General features: G+C 47.7%; 1 protein-coding gene across 3 annotated transcripts in view; it reads right to left on the bottom strand.

The window, feature by feature from the left end:
• Window positions 1–21,618, bottom strand: part of TTC21A (tetratricopeptide repeat domain 21A) — a 102,818-nt gene that overhangs the window by 11,809 nt on the left and 69,391 nt on the right. For all 3 annotated transcript variants that reach the window (XM_053266319.1, XM_053266320.1, XM_053266322.1), the window contains 4 exons: window positions 21,125–21,206; window positions 18,019–18,169; window positions 10,222–10,383; window positions 8,051–8,246 (listed from right to left, as the gene is read on the bottom strand). In XM_053266319.1, coding sequence (XP_053122294.1) covers window positions 8,051–8,246; window positions 10,222–10,383; window positions 18,019–18,169; window positions 21,125–21,206 — 591 coding nt within the window. The remainder of the gene's footprint in view (window positions 1–8,050; window positions 8,247–10,221; window positions 10,384–18,018; window positions 18,170–21,124; window positions 21,207–21,618) is intronic.

Here is a 21,618-nt window from a genome sequence, read left to right as displayed (position 1 = left end):
GTGAACACCCCTTGAACTTCCCCTGTAGGTCTATGAACATTCGAGGTGTTTTACATATAGCACTTGTGGCCTTCAAATAGAACAGAAGAGCCCGTCGAACGTCTAGCAAATGCATCGCCCACTCGAGGGGAGACGTCGGATCCCTAAAAAAGGTAGGTAGTACAATATCGGCATTCAGGTGAAAATCCGTCACTACTTTAGGCCAGAATTCAGGATCCAAGCGCATGACAACCCTTTCTGGATACAATTTTGTATAGGGTTTGTCAATACGAAGTGCACACAGTTCACTTACTCGTCTGGCAGAGGTTACTACCACTAAGAACAGAGTTTTTAGGGTCAAGTGTTTTAGAGATTCTGTAACTAGTGGCTCAAATGGAGCCTCCGTCAGAGATGAAAGAACTAAGGAGAGGCTCCACTTCTCAGCCGGCTGCCGCACTGGAGGATATAGATTATTGATGCCTCTTAAAAAGTCCTTACAACGTGGATGGGTAAAGACTGTCTTGCCGTCCCATCCATTGTGGTGCGCCGATATCGCCGCCATATGAACCTTAATAGATATGTTTGCTAGGCCGCTCTGCTTCAGAGTGGTCAGGTGGAGAAGGGCGGCTTTCAGACTCGCCTCCCTAGGGTTATAGCCTTTGGAGGCAGCCTGTGCAGCGAACCTACGCCATTTCACCCTGTAGCTTCGTCTCGTGGACTGCTTATGGGTATTTAGGAGGATCTTCTTCAGAAGCCTATCCTCCACGCTGTGAGATTCAGTACAGACAGGTTGGGGTGTACCACCCTGCCTTGATCTTGAGTGACTAGATCTGTCCACTGAGGGAGTCTCCTGTAATTCCCTCTCGATAGTCTGAGTAGCTGTGTGTACCACGGCTGTCTTGGCCACCATGGCGCAATCACTATTGCTCTCGTTTGGTCGTGTAGGAATTTGGCCACCACCCTGGGCAGTAAGGGCGTGGGTGGATAGGCATAAAACAGCTCCTGGCTCCAGAGATACTGAAAGGCATCGCCCTTGCTCTGTGGTCCGACTCCCATCCGGGAGCAATAATGCTCGCACTTGCAGTTCTCGGTGGTCGCAAATAGGTCCACCCTTGGTCTGCCCCAAGCTTTGAATAGTTGATCCAGCACTTCCGGATGCAATTCCCATTCGTGCTGCTCCAACACTAGGTCTCTGCTCAGTGAGTCTGCTAGACGGTTCATGCTGCCTTTGATATGAATGGCCATGGGGTAAATCCCGAGCGGGATGCACCAGTTCCATAACTGAGATCGCATCGACACTGTTCCGCCCTGCTTGTTGACATAAGCAATGGCTGTTGTATTGTCCATCTGTAACTGGACAGTTTTCCCAACAAGCTCTCCCTGAAAGGCGACCAGGGCTCTGAACACAACCAGCAGTTCGAGGAAGTTGATGCGCAGAAGTCTCTCCTTTGGAGTCCATACTCCTTGAACTCTGTGGTGCAGCAAGTGCGCCCCCCAGCCATGCATGGAGGCATCGGATGTCATTGTCAACGCGGGCTCCCTTGTGCAAAATCAAATGCCATTGAGCACATTCGACTCTTTTGTCCACCAACTCAGCGAATCCAAAACTTTCCATGGAAGAGTAACCCACTTGGCCTGAAGTTCAGATCTCGGCTTGTAGGTCCTCAGAAACCAGAGCTGTAGCTTGCGCATCCGTAACCTTGTGTACAGGACTGTGGTGATGCAGGACGCCATCAGACCCAACAGTACCTGTACTGTCTTTGCATGGGATTCTCTTGACAACAGTAAATCAGGGCACGCAGAAGGGAAAACCGAGCTACTGGGAGGAATGCCTTCTGGGCTGACATATCCAGGTCTGCGCCAATGTACTGCAGGCACTTTGCTGGCTTGAGAAAGGATTTCTCCCAATTGATCTGCACCCCTAAGTCCTCCAGTAGGTTCGTCACCATGTCTATGTGCCTCAGCAACTGCTCCTTTGTCTCGGCTGTCAGAAGCCAATCATCCAAGTACGGATAAATGGACACACCCTGTACCCTGAGATGGGCTACAATCACCGCTACACATTTTGTGAACACTCTGGGGGCGGTGACTAGCCCAAACAGAAGCACATTGTATTGGTAAATTTCGCTCCCCGTGGTGAAGCGTAGGTACTTGCGATGATTCTGCTGAATGCCTATGTGAAAGTACGCATCCTTTAAGTCAGCGTTGCAATCCAGTTCTCCCCATGGAGGAGTGGAAGGATGGCTTGCAACGTTGTCATTCTGAATTTTTGCACTTCAATGTACTGATTCAGGCCTCGCAGATCCATTATAGGTCTTATGCCCCCGTCGCGCTTGGGGATTTGGAAGTAGAGGGAATAAAATCCCGTCTGACCGAAAGCCCACCACCGGTGATATTGCTCCCTTCAATAAGAGCTTCTGCACCTCCTCCCACAATATCGGTGTTTCCAGAGTATATCTCACTCCCAGGAACGGTGGGTATTCCTTGAACTCCAGCGCATATCCCGTTGAAACTATGCGTAGGACCCACTGATCCAATGTTATATGGTGCCATGCTTGGGCATGGCTTGCCAGTTTGATGGTTATTCTGGCGGTGTTCAAGGAGATGGTGTTCCTGGTACTCAAATGCTTGATCTCGGTTAGATGAGGTACTTTGCTTGGTGTTGGTGGGCCCAGAGGCAGATCAAAGCTGCTGCTTTGCTTGTGGCGTCCTCTTACTCTGAGAAGTCTGGTTTGTCCTGTTCCTCGGGTAATAGGGTCGCCTGTTGCTATTGCAGAAACGTTGGTAAGGCCTTTTGAAGTCCCTCCTGTCAGAATGACGACAGGAACCCTGACGAGTTTGATACTGCCCGTACTGAGTATACTGGTTGTAAGGTCTGTTTTTCCCAGTATATTTGGAATTAGTAAAGGACCGAGCTGTAATTCGGGATTTCTTCCACTGCTCCATGTTGTCATCCATTCTGTCAGAGAAGAGACCCGCACCATCAAATGGCAGTGTCTCAATCCGATCCTTCATGTCTTGTTGGAGACCCGTTGCACGCAACCAGGCATGTCTTCTTAGAATAATAGAAGTAGCCAGAGTTCGAGATTTGGATTCAGCCAGGTGCTTAGCATTCGCCAATTGCTGGCGGGTGGCTGCAGTTGTCTTTACAAATATTGCCTCGAACCTCTTGACAAACTCTCCTGGCTCCAGCGCCGCGCGCTGATCATACAAAGCCTCCCAGAGGGAATGCGTAAATCTTGCCTGGCAAGCTACATAATTGGCTATTTTGATATACAAGCATGCGGTCGAATAAGTTCGCCTGCCAAGCATGTCCAGCTTGCGGCCTTCTTTGTCTGCCGGTGTTGTATGTCGCTTGCCGCCTTTAGTTGTTGTTACACAATCCACCACCAGAGAATTTGGAGCGGGATGGTGCACTAGGTAAGCATTGTCTTCTTCTTGAATGCGATATAGAGCCTCCAGTCGCTTGGAAGTAGGTGTTGAAGTCTGTAATACCTCCCAAGCCGACTTAGCAGCCCTTGAAATATGTGGCAGCATGGGCGGGTAAACTGGCTGGAGGCCTGCGGCGGCCCGCATCATATTATAAATGGGGTCCTCCAGGTCAGTTGTGTTTTCCTTGAGGTGTAGACCCAGCACTCAAGCCATTTCAGCTACCTGCTGATGGTAACCTTTCATTTCTTCATTTGGAGAAATTGATGGTATTGCTGCCACATCCGAGTCCGGATCCGGGAGTGAAGGAGTCTCTGGGTCTCTGGGATCACCTTCAGTTGAGTCTGAGGTATAGTCCTCCTCAACATCTTCATCCTCATCATCTTCCCTAGACGACACCGACGAGTTGCCTACAGCTGTAGAGGTCACTCTAACCGGTTCCTTCGCTGTCTGCGTTGCTGCCTGGTGGCGAACAGAGCGTAACGGCTGTGTAGACGCAAGTGGCACATCAGTTTGCAACGAAATTGATCACTGTGCTAGCAGCGTGAGTTCCGGTCTGGGAGGTAAATACGCCTGAAGCGATACCGTGCGTTGAGTGGGTCTCGGTACAGAGGCTTGGATGGCCATCTCCGCCCGCTGCACAGGAATAATTGGTTGCACTGCAGTTTGTACTGCGATTTCAGTCCTCGCAGCTTGCATGACAGTTTGCACAGCCGCCTCTGTGCTGTCCACCCTAATGGGGGGGGGGAGCATCCTCTTTCCTCTAGCCATCTCTTGTAAAGGGAGTATTCCTCACGAGTTATTGTAATTGAATCTCCCCAACCATCTCTGGGTAGGAGACCCATTACAGGTGTAGCCTTCGCTGACAGAGAGGGCGTCTTTGGAATATGCAGAACATTATTGTCTCCTTCATTAAAACCAGTAAAGGTGTAGGTAGCTGGTGTACTTTCCTCTGAAGTAAGCATGTGCATCAGCCTGTTACCGGGAGAAAGCTCCCTCTGCCCTGGTGTGGTTACAGGGGCCATCCCAGATGTTGGCAATTGTATAACCCTTGAATCTTCTTCTTCATAGGGCACAACGCCGAGGTCGACATCGGGCATGATGTCGACGTCGATGTCTGGAACAATATCGAGTTCAGTGTCAAGAATAACTGCTACTGTCAATTCCGGAGCAGTGCAGGCTGTAGACGCCGGTCTCCACGGCGAGTGGCGTCGGTGTCGAGGAGTCAGTATCGAAGGCGCAACCGTCTCTCGCTTGTTCTCCCTTGACGCCGAGTGACCTCGATGTCGAGACAGTGGAGTCAGTGGAGACTGATGAGGTGTCGGTTCCGGGGACAAGGAAGCTGCCCGCCTTCGAGGGATGACATAGTTCTGCAGACCTGAAGGCAAGGGAGTGTGCTCCGGAACCGGCACTAGCTGCTTCTGTTTCTTTGGAGGCGGCTCCTGTTTTGAAAGCTTCTCCTTGTGCTTTCTCTTGTGGTGTTCCTCTGGTCGCTAAAAAGGGGGCTGACGCGGACGAGGTCGAAGCGGTCGATGCTGCAGCCTTCGATGTCATAGCCTTCGATGCCGTAGCCCTCGATGTCGAGGCCCTCTCGGTCGATTTCGAGGAACAAGCCTCCTTCGGGGATTTAGACTGCCCTTCCGGAGCAGGACCCGGCACAGTATTCTCTGTATCTCTTTTAGGCATTAGAGACTCCTCAAGCAAATACACCCTAAGGCGTGCTGCACAATTCTTCAAAGTCTGCTTGCTAAAAGTAATGCAGACTGAGCAGGCGTTCATGTCATGCCGCTCTCCTAAGCAGAACAAGCAGAGGGCATGGCCGTCCGTCGAGGGAATCTTCCCGCGGCAGTTAGTGCACCGCTTAAAGGTTGTCTTGTCCTTCCCAGACTTCCCGGAGCCATCTGTCTTACCAGATCTCTCGGTCATTTTCAAAGAATAGTCGTCCGTTCCATTGTCAAAGGGAAAATTTCGAGACTGCAACAAATCCAAAGGGATGTCCGTGAGGGAAGCCGAGTCCGTTCCGTCGTCAGAGGGGGAAATCAGAGAGTGCGACAAATCCAAAGGAGTGTCCGTGAGGGAAGCCGAGTCCGTATGCAAATTTCAAGCCAAATTATCTGAAATAAAGCCAAGTCCAAAGGAGTATATGAAAGAGTAGTCAAAGTCCATTCTCCAAGTTCAGCAGTCCAGATAAACGATAAACAAACTTTCTTCGAGGAGCAACTATCTCCAAGAACTGAACGCAATGGCGGTCAGAAAGAAACTGATTGCAGAGACGCCCAACCGCCACTAGAGGCTACTACAGTCATGTGCAACAGGCGGTTGCTGGCGTCGCGAGGAGCTAACGAATTCTACCTGAAGCTGATCTGCGCAGGTGCAGAACCCACTATTTATGGATGATGGAACCACTATCCAGATCTATACATAACATGTAGAATGTACAAGTTGAAGACATCTTTTGTAGGTACTGCAGTCTCTCCTGTCCTACTTGAAGCACAGAAAAATTATATCTTTTATATCAAGCAACTCAGAACCAATAAGATCCCATGTCTCCCTACCTGAAGACCATGTTATATACAAGCCATATAATGGCGAGTATATAACAAATTAGTTTAGTATAGTTTTATACTATCAAAGATACCCTCAACCTGAGATAGAACAAAAGTTCAACCAAAGATGGTAATCGGAGATCACATTGATAAAACTAAATGTATTGCAATGGAGAAATAGTGAAGTCCATTGTATGGAAATATAGAGGCTGTTCTCATGAGCAGCCAAGCCATATACTGTATGGCTGCCTGCAAGAACCCCTGGGATCCATGTGGATCCCGGCAGCCCCGTGGCACCAAACCCTGCTCCAAAGCCTGGCTCTTAGCCGAGGTTAAGGACACAAATGCACCCCTAACCCGGCTGCCTTAACCCAGCTGCCGGGATCATGTGTCAGCACAAGCTACTTGCAGCTCACATGGACATAGAGATAGGCACCTAGAGCACCCGTCCCCTGTGGGAATTCTCCAGTGCACTGCACTTGGTGCACAGTGCACTGTGGACTACCCAGAGACTGGGACGAGTCCCAGCCTCAGAGTGATCCTCCCTGCTCCACACTGCACGGAGTAGCCGGGATTGTGTGGGAGCATGCTCCACACTCCCACCAAGCAAACAATGATCATGTGCGGGGAAGGCAAGGTTTGTGAAGCCCGCCCCCTACCTGCCCAGTAGATCGTGCACATACCCCCATAGTCTATTTCAAACAAGTCCACAAAACAAAACGGTGACATGGTGACCTCTGTTTAGATCCTGGTCTTTGTCAAGTGGAGAATAATCTTAGAAAAGTTCCATAAACATGACAGAATTAGTCCAAATGCTCCAGAATGCAATGATGTGTATAGCCACCTCTGTTTCTTCTAGAAAATTTACTAAGAGGACCAACTTACTGTGACATCCCAATAAGGCAAAAAGTAGTGCTGTCAAGTTGATGGAATTTTTCTAAGATTATTCTCCACTTTCTAAAGACTAAGAGCGAAATGGAAAATACAGCTACACTGTTGTGTATTTGTGGACTTGTCTGAAATAGACAATAAGGCTGTTGTCATGAGCAGCCTAACCCAGGCCAGGGCAGTCCAGCCTGGGTTAGGCTGCCCACGTGGAGCGCTGGGATCCACGCGGATCCTGGCGCTCCCGCCCAGCCTAACCCTACCGTTAAGCCCTGCTCTTAACCAAGGTTAAGGGTGCAAATGCGCCCTTAACCTGACTGCCAGGATCATGTGTCTCCTCAGTCTGCATGTAGCCCAAGGGGACACAGAGACAGGAGCCTAGAGCGCCTACCTATGAGGGAATCCCCCAATGCTCTGCACTCAGTGCATTGTAGTATTCCCAGGGGCTGGGGAGCATTTCATTGGTGGTGATCATGTGCGTGGTACTGCTTAGGTTGTCCTGGATCATCTGTGGGGAAGGTGGGTTAAACCCCACCTTCCCCTTCCCCTCCCTCCCAAGCCCAACAATGATTATGTGAACGACCTTTACATTACTTTCCATACAATGGACTTCACTATTTCTCCATCGCATTGACAATTTCCAATTGTCATATTTGGTTGAACTTTTGTTCTATCTCAGGCTGAGGGTATCTTTGATGATAAAATGATACTAAACTAATTTGTTATATGGTCTTCATTATATGGCTTGTACATAACATGGTGGGGGACTTATTTTCTACTTTAACCACACCCATTGAGCACCATTCCTGCCCATCTCTGCCCAAGTCCCTAATTTAAAGGAACAGACAGCAGTATAGTCAAGAAAAGTACTTTTGAACAGCAGGAGCAGCAGGCAATATCCTCTGCCATGAGGCCAAGCAAGGCAACTTTTAAGGCTTATTCACATCTAGTGAATGTAAGAAACTGCTTTCTGCTGAGATAGATACGGGTCCATCTAGCTCAGTAGTTTCTACACTCTCTCATAGCCATTCTCCAGAGACTTGGACAGAGATCTTCCCTAAGTTTCCCTTGAGATGGCTGGAATTGATCCTATGACCACCCAGCTTGCAAAGTACATGCTCTTCCACAGAGCTACTGCCCCTGCCACTAAAGTTTTTGTTGCTATGCAGAGCCTGACTCGGCCAACTTGCTTACACTGCTGATTTTCCTACCTCATTCTGGGCCATTTCTGTAAATGCATGAAGGGCCTTCTCCACATTATACCTCTCTTTTGTGGCCATTAAACAGTAGCTCTGCAACATCTCCACTTGATTTTGACTTTCTTGTGAGTGAGGGTAAAATTCCTTAAGAAGCTTCTCAGCTGTACGTATCCCATGCTGTTCAGATTCTCTCTTTTCCTTTAGAATACTGTTGAAAAAGAAAAAGTTTGATGTTTCCTATACTATCAAGTACTGGGTGATACTAAAACAGTATCACTGATCTCTCCTGTATTCTATAATATCAGGATTACTATCTGATTTAGATTGCTCCAGACCAATTAAACACGGCATAATTTGCACAGGCATTAACCCTAATTCAGGAAATTGCTGTGAACCCAGCAGAAGCTTGCAAGCAAGCTGCTGATTTTACAGGCAGCTATTTGAACAGGTTACACAGAGATAAGAATGAGGGAAAGAAGGCAGTTTCATACATGCTATCCTGTTGCCAAATTGCATCTCCTCCTCCCTCTCCTCAGCAGCCTGTTGAGAATCCTCTACAAATAAGGTGACTGTAGCAATCCATTACTGCAACTGTAAATATTTTTCATTGGCAGCAGCTACTGAATAATTAAGTCAAACAGAGTATGTAGGTTGAATTTTGAGCTCCCAGTGCTTTCTAGAATAACCTACGATCTATACTAAGAAAATATGGTCCGGTTATTATGCCGGCGTCGAGTCGATGTTGACTCCTGGTGATCACAGAGCCATGTGGCTTTCTTTGGTAGAATACAGGAGGGGTTTACCATTGTCATCTCCTGTGCAGTATGAGACGATGCCTTTCAACATCTCCCTATATCGCTGCTGCCCGGTAGAGGCATTTCCCATAGTCTGAGAAACATACCAGCGGGGATTTGAACAGCAACCTCTTGCTCCCTAGGCAAGTTACTTCCCTGATGCACCATTAGGTGCTCTTTTTTAGACTCCACAGGATAAAGGTTTTGGCTCTGGCAATACAGAGAGCTCTACAAGTAGCTGAATAAAGTAGGCCACTATTTCTTATGTAGTTTCTCGCTGTTAATTTTCCAGAAAAGCAAGGCAGTGAAGCAAGCCTGGCAGTCGGAGAAAAATTGGGCATTCGCTGCTTCCCGCTTCAGCTGCCTCTTTCTAACTGTGCTGTGTTTGCAGGGGGGAGCCAGAGCTGGAGTGCCACAAGTAGCTTGGAAGCTTCCTAGTGAGGCTACTGCACAGGTGCAGAAACCATGTGCTGTAGTGCAAATGCAGTGAGGATCCCAAAGAAAATCTTGAGGGTTGTTTTTACCAGTCAACATAATGTGCAGTTTTCCCTCAAGGGCCAGGACCCACTGGGGCTCCTGCACAACTTAAAAGATAGTCTTGGCAGTTTTGTGATGGGGTTGTTGTGGAATTATGAGCAGCACAGTGCTCCCTCAGTTGGAAGGAGAGCTGCGCTGCTGTCCAAAAGTGGTTTAAAGTCATTCTGTTGCGGCCCTGTTGCTACTCTGTTGGAGCTACCTTTTAAAGTTGTGTAGCAGCCCCAGAGGGTCCTTATCAATTAAAGACTGTGCACCATGTCACCCACCATCTGTTAGACTCCACTACCGATTCAAAGTCCATAACTTCTTTATATGCAAATAATACATGACCAAATAACACTTATGGTGCTCAGTTTCACTAGTACTGTAACTACCAGTAGCAGCACATTTTATTTGGCCATAAATCATGACAAAAATAAAATATCAATACAAAATAACATTAAGAAGATAATGTTTACATTTGCATGTATACATTCGTCCATATCACTCAATGATGACAAGAACCATGATTGGATGAGCAGGATATACGTTGACAAAATAAATACAATCAGTCATTAAAACCAATCCAACACACATGCAGAAAACAATCTTAACATGGAATCTAAACATTTTAACAGTCTTAACATGAAAGAACAATAAGAGAAACATCTGGGTGAACAAGATTGTACTGTAGACAAAGTGGGCTTTCTCTCTCTCCTTCAGTTGTGATTGCATATGTAGTCTGAAGGCGGAAAAGGCACAGCACTATCTAAGTATATCTAGAGGGGAAGAAGAATGTGAAGAAAGCCTTCAAGTTGTTAATCTTATTTAAGAATATGATTTTTCTATTCCATTGTAGGACTTTCGGTTTACCTTGCATCCCCAGTTTGGTTATCAAAAGCCTCTCCACCGATTATCTCCTTGTCAGGATTGAGGCATATCTGAATCATATAGCTAAGGGCTTTCTGGCCCCAGTCACTATCCTTACGAGCCTTATTGAAGAACTTCAGAGCCTGATTGGGCTGCCCCATGTGCCTGTTTGTGGGGAGGAAACAGTTGAGATTTAGCTGTTTTGAAAGTACCCATCCGTCTTGCTAAAAACAGGTTGCTTACCTGTAACAGGTGATCTGGTAGTGATCCGTTGAGTCCATAAGTGAATGGGTTCTGCGCCTGCGCAGGCACCTCACGGGCCGACTAGGTAGCTCCTCGCGACGCCCAACCGCCTTTCTGCACGTGCTCCTGCATTCCATCTATATAGTGCGGTTGGGCGTCTTCCGTTAGTTTTCTGTGCAGACCGCCTTGTATGCGCAATCTGCCAATTGATGAATCTACTTCTGCAGTGGGGATGGCTTCTGGGCGGGTCTTATGGACTCAACGGATCACTACCAGATCACCTGTTACAGGTAAGCAACCTGTTTATCTGGATCGTGATCCGTTGAGCCCATAAGTGAATGGGTGATTAGTTAGCTGACCCTCCGTGGTGGTGGGTGCAGAAGAATGCCCTCTAAGGCAACACCCTTTTTAACACACTTCGCCCATATTCCGCCTGTCGCGCCATGCGCAGGTCCACTGCATAATGTTTTATAAACGGCTGTTGCGATGACCATGTTGCAGCAATACAGATGTCATCCATCTTAATCCCTGACAGATGAGCTGCCGAGGTTGAGTAGGCTCTAGTAGAATGAGCCCTTATAGTTTTTGGCGGCGTTACATTCTGCAGTCTATAAGCCAACAAGATTAGCTCCACTAGCCAATGGGCAATACGTTGCCGAGACACCGGCCTCCCCTTGTTCCTGCCTTTATAGGCCACAAACAGTTTATTTGACTTTCTGTGCTCCTTAGTCCCCTTCAAATAATATAGCAGTGTACGACGCACGTCCAGAGCATGCAGTGCCTTCTCCAAAGGAGACTGAGGATCTTTAAAAAAGGTTGGCAAGACTATTTCTTGATTCAGATGGAACCCTGTTATCACCTTTGGACGAAAGTTAGGGTCCAGCCTCATCACCACCTTATGTGGGTAGAATTGTGTGTAAGGTTTGTCCGCCCTTAGCGCTGACAATTCCCCCACTCTTTTCGCTGTAGTTATTGCGATCAAAAATGCAGTTTTTAGCGTTAATAACCGCAAACTAGCCTCATGTAATGGTTCAAAGGGTTTCTCCGTTAATGCAGAAAGCACCAAAGACAGACTCCATTGCTCCAAAGGTCTCTTAAGTGGAGGATAGAGATTATTCAGCCCTTTCATGAACCTTTTACACTCGGGGTGAGTAAATACTGTCTTTCCATCCCACCCCGGAAGTCTCGAGGATAGAGCAGCCAGATGCAGTTTCAATGATACATTTGCTAGGCCCTTCACTTTCAGGCTAGTTAAATAAAGCAGCACCTGGCGCACAGACGCCGTCCGTGCTTTGAATCCACTCGCCTTAGCATATGCTTTAAATCGTTTCCACTTACAGAAGTAGCTACGCCTAGTAGACCTGCGTCTGCTATTTAACAGAATTTTGTTTAAAAGTTTATTCTCCACACTGTTAGTTTTAGGGTCTCTATCTCTGGGTGCAGTACCCTGCCCCCTGCCATCTGCAGGAGATCTGACATTGGTGGTAGACGGTAATGCTGCCCTCTGCACAGGCGAAGCAGCAGGGCAAACCACGGCTGACGTGGCCACCACGGGGCCACCAGTATGCAGTCTGCCTTGTCCCTTAGGATCTGTGCCAACACCCGATTTAGGAGAGGCAACGGCGGGAACAGGTAAAGGAGCCCTTTGCTCCACTCGTACTGAAATGCATCTCCCAGAGACCCCACACCTATTCCCGCACGAGAACAGTATCTCTTGCACTTTTTGTTCCCCTCCGTGGCAAATACATCCACCGCAGGGGTGCCCCAACGATCGAAAATCTGTCTGATACAATCTCCCTTGACCTCCCACTCGTGTCTCTGGTTGTTCAGAGTGCTCCGACTGAGAGCATCCGCCAGGTGGTTGTCCACCCCTCTGATGTGAATCGCCACTGGATATATGGCATGGGCGATGCACCAGTCCCACAACTTCATCGACAAGGTGCAGAGTCTTGGAGAAACTGTCCCTCCCTGTCTGTTTAGATAAGCTATAGCTGTAGTATTGTCCATCTGGATCTGTACCACAGATCCCCTTAGTTGTGGTTCGAAAGCTCTTAACGCCAAAAATGCAGCCATTAGCTCCAGATAATTGATATGGTATTCTGCCTGATGAGGTGTCCATTGACCCTGAATGCAATCTCGGGCGCAATGCGCACCCCACCCTTGTAGGGATGCGTCCGTTGTGATCCACACTTTCGGAAGCAGAGGTCTGAACGGTACTCCTTGTAAGAGATTTACTCCCTTCATCCACCACTGCAAGGAAGCCTGTACACCCCTGGGAAGGTGCAACAGCATGTTCTGGCTGTCCACATTGAGACGGAAGTGGTTCAAGAACCACCGTTGAAGGGGTCTCATCCGTAGTCTCGTGTAACGAACCGTTGTGTTGCACGAAGCCATCATGCCTAAAAGCCTCTGGATCACCCTTGCTCTCTGGTCCGGTTGGTTGTGGAATCGAGTTGCCAACGCGATGATCTGAATGCATCTCTCCATCGGCAAGAATGCCCTTCGTTGCTCTAAATCGAGGATGGCACCTATGAAACTGAGTTTCTTTCTTGGGGTCAAGTTGGACTTTTTCCAGTTCACATTTACCCCCAATTCCTGGAGAAGATGTAGCATCGTTTGAATTTGAGTCTCCAACAGTTTTCTGTCCTTGCTCACCAGGAGCCAGTCGTCCAAATACGGGTAGACCACTAGGCCCTGAGTGCGAAGGAATGCAACTATCACTGCCACCACCTTGGTAAAGACTCTTGGAGCTGTTGATAGTCCGAAAGGGAGGACAGTATATTGGTAAATCGTAGTCCCCACCGTAAAGCGTAGATACTTTCGGTGATTTTCCTGGATGCCCACATGGAAGTAAGCGTCTTTCAGGTCTAACGTTGCCGCCCACTCTTCCTGCTCCAGAAAGGGTAGAATCTCCTGCAACGTCGTCATTCTGAACTTCCGGGCCCAGACAAAATCGTTGAGGTCTCTCAAATCCATGATTGCCCGTATCCCCCCATCCCGCTTGGGTATCTGAAAATAGCGGGAGTAGAATCCGGACAACCTCTTCGCCCACTGCACTGTCACAATTGCCCTTTTTTCCAATAACACCTTTATCTCTTCTTCCAACACTGGTGTTGATCTCGTGAAACGGAGCCCTGAGAACGGGGGTAGAGCTGTGAACTCTATTGCATAACCCGTCTCCACAATCCTCAGAACCCACTGATCTGATGTTATGTTGTGCCATGCCATAGCATGGCTTGCCAGTCTGATGTCTGAGCTGACAACTACAGGGCCGATGGTAGTGGTCCTGGCAATTGTGTCTAAGTGTAGTGGGCTGACATTGCAATCAAAACGACTGCTTTGCAGCCTCCTTGTTGTTATGACGATTATTTTGGCTTTTGTTTCTATTGCTGCCGTTGTTGTTGTTGTTCCGGAAGCCTCTAGATCTCTGGTAGGGCTTGTTCTGTCTCCTGAAGCCTCCCCTATCTGGGTAACGATATGGCCTTTGTCTATTGGGATTGTATGCTCTGGAGCCAGTTGTTGAAGTGGATACCATGAAAGTTTTTGCTGTAAATTTAGATTTTTTTAGTGTTTCCATGGTAGCGTCTGTACTCTCATGGAAAAGACCCTTTCCATCAAAAGCCAGATTCTCAACCCTGTCTTTCATGTCTGGCTGGAGAGATGTTGCCCGTAGCCAGGCATAGCGACGCATGGTGACTGCTGTCACCATGGCTCTGGATTCAGTTTCAGCTAAGTGTTTGAAAGTACTAAGCTGCTGTTTTGTTACTGCGGTCGTCCTTTCGTATACCTCATGGAGTCTAGTTTGCAGCTCCTCCGCGGACATGGAGGTCGAATCATGGAGTAAATTGTCCCATAGGAGGTGAGTGTACCTCGCCATACACGCTGCGTAATTTGCAATTCTGATAGCTAGACTTGAAGTAGCATACAGCCTGCGGCCTAACACATCAATTTTCCTGCCCTCTTTATCCCCAGGAGTCGTGTGTCGACGGCCGCCCTTGGATGAAGATGCACAATCCACCACAATGGAGTTAGGATCCGGGTGTTCCAGCAGGTAAGTGTCCTCTCCATCACATATCCGATACAAATTTTCAATGCGCTTCGAAGTTGGATTCACTGAATGCACTGTCTCCCACGCTGATTTTGCTGCCTTTGATATAGTCGGTATCATAGGTAAAGATACTGGATGCGAAGCCTTTGACTGGAAAATCATGTTGTAAACAGGGTCGGTAGACTCAGTATCTGGCAGCTGCAGATTTAACCCCAAAGCCTCTGCCATCTCTCTAATCATTACATGGTACGCTTTGAGTTCTTCAGTTGGGGATTTCGAAAGGCGAGGTGGCACTTCAGGTGGAAGCTCTGTCTGTCCACTGCCTCGATCAGAATCCGTATCCTCAGTACCATAGTCCTGATGCACTGACCCAGGAGAAGATTCTCTGGACGATGGGCTCTGTGGTGGCGGAGTGCTCTTTCTCTTCCGCTTCCCACTTGGTTTCTCCCTGTGGGCAGTGGCTGCAGGTGGATGACTCTCTACCCGAGGTTGTGGGTCGGGTTGTTGCGCCTTCCACCTTAAATATTCCGCGTAATCATGCGGGAGTGTGTGTCTGAACCCACACGTATGCGAGGGTTGAGTTGTTGGATGGCGTATGCTGTCATCCAAATACCCAGGCAACGGTGGTACCACAGCCAAGGGTGACTGGATCAAAGGTTCTGCTGCCACTCTTGGGGAAAGCGATGGAGTCCTTGGATGGGGGAGCGCCGGCTCCAACTCCACTTCCTCTTCCCCTTCCTCCTCCTCCTCATCCAACCCTGCACTCACAAACCCTTGGAATGTGGATTCTGCAGGGGTGTTTGGATCCGATGCCATCAGGCTCCTGAGTGCCGAAGTCGCACTTCTATCAGAGCGGTGGCTTCCCTGGTTCCGTGGAGTCGAGGGAGACTGTTGAGGAGTGTGTGCAGGGGAGAGGGAGACGCGGTGTACAGTCTCTCTCGGCACCGAAGAGTCACGGTTGCTCTTCGCCTTCGATGTCGATGTCGAGCTCGATGTCGAAATGACCCCGGTGTGCTCACTCCTCGATGTCGAGGGCTTCGGCGCCGAGGGTGATGGTACCGATGATTTGTCTTTTCGTTCCTTTCTCGATGTCGAGGTCGACGTCGAGGCTCTCGGTGTCGAGACCGGGCTTGAAGTTCGATGCTCTGTATTCCACTCGCCCTCCGATCCCTGCACCGAGGAAGGTGATGGGGTTTTCAGCCTACGTCCAGTCTTCTCACCTTCATGCCCGACGCTTTCCTCTCGTCGATGCCTTTTTTCCTTCCGCTTGTGCTCCTTCGAGGAGACTTCCAAAGGTCTCTTGAAAGCTTTATCAGACACGGTTTTAGACTGTACTGCGACAGCTCCGTGACTCCCCGCACCCGATACCGCAGCCGATGTCGATGCCATAGTCGATGTCGACGGATCCACAGGGCGCGGGGTCGGCGGGCGGAGTGCGTCTTCATAAAGCGCGGCTCTAAGGCGCAACGCCCGATTTGTTCTCGTTTGTTTCGAGAATGCACAGCAAATTTTACAAGCTGCCGTGTTGTGCTCCTCACCGAGACACAACAAGCAGGCATCATGATGGTCGGTGGATGGCAACTTTGCCCGACACCTCCCACAACGCTTAAACGTTGTTTTATTCTCCATTTTTCGTAAGCAGTTCGTCTGTAAGCAATCCGAACTGTAGTTCGTCAACACCGTCCGTGAAGCAATTTGCAAAATTCAACAACAATCCAAGTAAAGCCAAAGAATCAGTCCGATCTGTCGTCTAAATTAGTCCGTTAAACAAGTTTCCAATTCCGTTTAGCAGTCCAGGTAAAGCCAGATAAATCAGTCCAATCTGTCTTCTAACTTAGTCCGACAAGCCAAATATCCAATTCCGTTTATCCTGTCCAATATTCAAAACCAATTTTCAAGCCGTATAAGTAAAGTTTGTTATTTCTGTCTACCGAGAAGCCCACACGAGGTCTGAACGCTGTGGCGGTCAAACAGAAACTAACGGAAGACGCCCAACCGCACTATATAGATGGAATGCAGGAGCACGTGCAGAAAGGCGGTTGGGCGTCGCGAGGAGCTACCTAGTCGGCCCGAGAGGTGCCTGCGCAGGCGCAGAACCCATTCACTTATGGGCTCAACGGATCACGATCCAGATCAATATATTTATGGGGGCAATAATTCAGTATAGAGTTGTGTGCTTATGCTGTTTAGGCACCCTTAACTACGTATTGAACTTTGGCTAAGGAATCCAGAAGACACACGAGAATTCCTACCAGGAATGTAGAAAAATAAAGGAGTTTTACTTTACATAAGAACAGCCCTGCTGGAGCAGGCCCAAGGCCCATCTAGTCCAGCATCCTGTTTCACACAGTGGCCCACCAGATGCCAGTGGAAGCCACAGGCAGGAGTTGAGGGCATGCCCTCTCTCCTCCTGTTATTCCCCTGCAACTGGTACTCAGAGGCATCCTGCCTTTGAGGCTGGAGGTGGCCCTCAGCCCTCCAACTAGTAGCCGTTGATAGACCTCTCCTCCATGAAGTTATCCAAACTCTTCTTAAAGCCATCCAGGTCGTTGGCTGTCATCACATCTTGTGGCAGAGAATTCCACAAGTGGATTATGCATTGTATAAGAACATAATAATTACTTTATTTAAGTTAAAGGAAATTCTGCATGCAGTAATTTTATAATATATTAAATGTGTGAAAAATAATAATTAAATTTGTGAAGTTGAAAAGATTTCTAAAAATTAGAATATAATTCCCAAGGACTTCCCTAGGACAGACAGGAGCCACAGACTCTTGTTAGATGCAAAACCGCTACAGTGAGTTTCCTTGTGGATGTAGTTATAGCTATTGAAGGATTCAAGGACCAAACTAGAAGCATCTGAAGAAAAGCTAAGGAACAAATGCTGACCAGAGAGCAGTTTCCTTATGAAGCAGCTGCTGCAGTGGTCGATGAAGAACTGAGGGGAAATGACACACACCATGCCTATAAGACCAATGCAGAAGACAGCTCTGAGCAAAACCTTGGAAGATCAAGACTCTGTGCAGCTACAGAAGAGAACTTATTCGTGTGAATGGCACAGAGACTATGAGGAAGAACCATGATAAGGATCTCCTGTACTTAAAAAAAGAAAAGAAATTAAATTAAATAGCAGCTGTGGGGGACTTTGAATTCAATTGGGACCATGGTACTGGGGGAGTGGGGTTAACTCCCCCTTATTTTCATGATGTAAATCAAAAGCCCTTAAAGATGGTATTTGCCCTGTGCTTATGAGTAGTACCCATGTAATACCTGTTGAGGTTTCCCCTACAGGGGAAAACAGCAGCACTGGGGTGCAGGGGAGTGTTTTCACTGGTAAAATGGAAAAGGAGAAAGTGCGAATCCTCCATTGGCAGTGCCACAGTTTTGATCTGAATCCCACCCTCCCTTGTCTGCTATTCATTTTCAATCCTATCATAGATCTCTGAAATCATATCTAGTTTGGACCCAAGTCTGTGACATCCATACATATTGCTCTCTACAACTTACCAGCAGTAAAGTCCCTTGCAGTAGTTATAACCAGGCTCCAAAGGTATTCGAGTTGATTTCTTCTTGGCCAGTTCAAAAAACGGTGTCACTTCATCAAGCTTGCCACTTCTTCTCAGCAGATCAATCAAGCTCTCAATGACTGAGAAGTTATCTAAAAACACACAGAGGAGAACAGGTTCCTTACTTGTAACAGGTGGTCTTTCTGGTGATGCATGTTCTGCGCTTGCACAGTGATCCCCAGTGAAAGAATTTCAAGCTCCTAGATGTACTCTTCAGCTCTGCCAAATTGCACGTGTGGCTCAACCGTTATTTTCATCGTCCACTGTAATGAGTGAAGAGGAATGTACATGGATGAAGACAGGTAAGTCACTACAACTGTGTTGGTATCCTAGCATCAGGGTAGGCTAGGTGGGTGTTGTGAGTGAGCATGGATCACCAGAAAGATCACCTGTTACAGGCAAAGGGAACTTGTGGGCCAGTTGGCGCTGGTGAGCGTGGCCTGGCCCTGGTGCGGAGGCGGCAGATAGGAAGCAATAATAAGCTAGCCCCAGGGAGCCAGGGAGTGCTGGCACTGCTGGTGCCCCCAAGTTGCTGCCACCTCCTTGCTCTGGCCCTGCCCAGCCCCAAATTTGCTCCAGCCCCTCAACAAGCGCAGGCCGGCAGCAGCAGCAGTGATGTACAAAACGTTCCCAACTGCTCACCTTTAGTGTGAGAAAAAGTGCTGCATGTGTAGCAGCCCCAGGCCAGGGCAGCTTGTCGTCTGCAACATGGTCCTGGTTGTTGGCCTGGAAGCCACAAAACAATTTTATGGAGGGGGCTCGTGGTGGTGGTGGGGCCCTCCGAAGCTCTTCAGGTCCAGGCTCCAAAATTACCTAGGTGTGCCGCTGGTTACAGGTAACCAACCGGCTTATCTTTGAGGTGATCCATGTTCCCTTACAACCGGGGTGATTAAGCAGCTCACCAATATGAAGGTGGGCGCTAGGATACTGTTCAGATAAACTTTTTGAGGATTACCTGACCAAAGTTGGCCTCTGCCACTGTACGGATGTCCATAGCATAGTGCTTAACAAAAGGTAAGTCCAAAGAACACATGTCCGCCTTGCTGGTGTCCTTCATACTGATGCCAGACATATGAGCTGTGGACACAGCCATGGCTTGAGTGGCGTGTGCCCTGATCTTAAAGTAGTGCTTAACCCCTTGTTGTTTGTAACATAGTAAGGTGAGCTCCACAAGCCAATAAGAGAGGTTTTGCCTAGAGATAGGGTGACCCTAATTTTTATTTATTTTTATTTATTTTACATTTTATATTGCGCTCTTCCTCCAAGGAGCCCAGAGCGGTGTATTACATACTTAGGTCTCTCCTCACAACAACCCTGTGAAGTAGGTTAGGCTGAGTAGGTTATTCTCTCCTTTGAAAGAGATGAGGAGCTAAGGAACATGTTTGACCATGCCAAGAAATTGTTTGACCTCTGGAAAAGAAGGGCCCTGGAAGAAGGTAGACAAGATGATGTGGGAATTGCTTTGCTTGCTTGACCATATCTAATGCATTTTGTTAGCTTGATGCTAGAGCAGTTTGAGCAGAAATGCTTTGCAAGGAGACAGGACAACTGGCTTAGCTGGCAGGCAGGAAATACACTTGCTTGCATTGAAACACATTTGTCACCCACTCCCCCAGTTGGAAGAGATCTTTTTGGAGCTCTTCACAATCTGCTGTGGATTTCACTACCTTAAATAGTTTAGTATCATCTGCAAATTTGGCTACTTCGCTGCTTACCCCAACTTCTAGATCATTTATGAACAAGTTAAAGAGCACTGGTCCCAGTACTGATCCCTGGGGGGCCACACTTGTTACTTCCTTTCATTGTGAAAGCTGTCCATTTATTCCTACCCTCTGTTTCCTGTCCTTCAACCAGTTACCAATCCACTCTTGATGTTGATGCAGCGGATGTAAAAGGTATAGAAGCTTTCAAAGACCCTTGCAGAGTGGACGGTGAAGGGTATGGGGCAACACCTTCTGTGTTGGCGGAGTAGATGGCTTCAGTTTTGTTGACATTGAGAAAGTAGAAGAAGTGAAATAAATCTTGTGGTGCTTGGTGCTTGACAATCCCGGAGACCTGGAATGCTCACGATTATGCTTCTTGTAGCAGCGACGTTGGGAGTCGACACTAACCGCCATCGGGTTCTTAAAAAGTAGAATCCTCATGGTCCCTATGGAAAGGAGCTAAAGGGGAAGAAGCATATGTTGAGGCCGAAGCTGACTTTGAACTCGATGGACGGTGCATATCAGGAGCAGCTCTCAATCATGATTAGTGGATGTTGATTGATGATGATGATGGTCCCAGATAATCTGGCATTGGTATGGACAGCCAAAGTGTGGTTTCATAAAGGGCAGCTAGCAAACAAAGTCCACAGCTCTTTTCAGTTTGGTGAGGAAAGGCCAGGCAGATGTTACTGGCCTTTACATTGTACCCTTTACCCAAACAAATTAAACACTCATTGTGTTTGTCCTATGGCAAAGTACACCTGCAGGAGGCACACTTTTTGAAAGTTTTTCTAATGTTCATCAGAGCGACAAGAGGCGAGACGAAAGAGAAAGCTGAAAACAGACTGTGGTCGAAGCCAAAATCTCCAGGGAAACCAGCCAGAGGGATACACAGAAGAAGCCAAAAACTAGTCCAAGTCAAGCTGGGGGAAAAAAAAAAACAATTTCAAGAAAGCTGATGACTGAGAAAAGCAGAGCAAATTCTTCCCAATGTGAGCAGCATGGTGGTCAAGAAGGAATTGAGGAAAATGACGCTCTCCTGCTGAAAATAACGGTTGCACCACATGTGCATTTCGCTAGAGCCAAAGAGTGCCTCTAGGAGCTTGAAGTTCTTCCACGGGGGATTGCTGTGCAGGTGCAGAACCCAGGTTGTGAAGGAACATGGATCACCTCAAAGATGATTTTAATATTTCCAACTCTTTTCACAGATAAGTTGTTGAAGTACAACAATCTGAAATAAGCAATACTCACTCCACAGATGGGGTGCAAAGAACCCACAAAACCTGCAGTTTGTCAGGCACTCTTGCATGAATGCACATAAACACACTCTTTCATCGGAAATACCTGGTCTTTTCTCCAGAACAGTTTGGTAGAGACGTATAGCTTCTTTATATTCCTCTTTTCTAAACATAAGATTTGCCCTCATCTAGTAAAAGAATAAACATTTTACATACAGACCAGTTGGGTTAAATGCGTTGTAAAGAACCGAGACTGGGAAATTTTCTGAGCTTTCATGAAACTTTGTAAAAGAGACAAAGATGCATTTAGAGAAATCCCCCTGAGGGTGAACCACTGTTGGTCTTTCACGAGCAAGCTGGAGCAACAAAGGCTCTTTTAACCTCACCCCTGTGTCAGATATTGGCAATCAGAACCTGATGTTAGGATCATCAAGGGCAGCTTCAAATAATGATTGATTTCTTACATGGGTAGCATTTCTGAGAAGTAAAAAAGGTGTAAAGCACACACAGGTCATTCATATATGAAAACTGCACAGTGCAGTTGTCAACATACACATCTACTTCACTGTGTGTATACATAGTGTTCACATGCAGTGTCTA

Source organism: Hemicordylus capensis, chromosome 6, assembly GCF_027244095.1.
Source record: "Hemicordylus capensis ecotype Gifberg chromosome 6, rHemCap1.1.pri, whole genome shotgun sequence".
NCBI classification, from domain to species: Eukaryota; Metazoa; Chordata; class Lepidosauria; order Squamata; family Cordylidae; genus Hemicordylus; species Hemicordylus capensis.
Note: the sequence above shows the minus strand (reverse complement) of the source record. Positions and strands in the feature narration are given on the sequence as shown.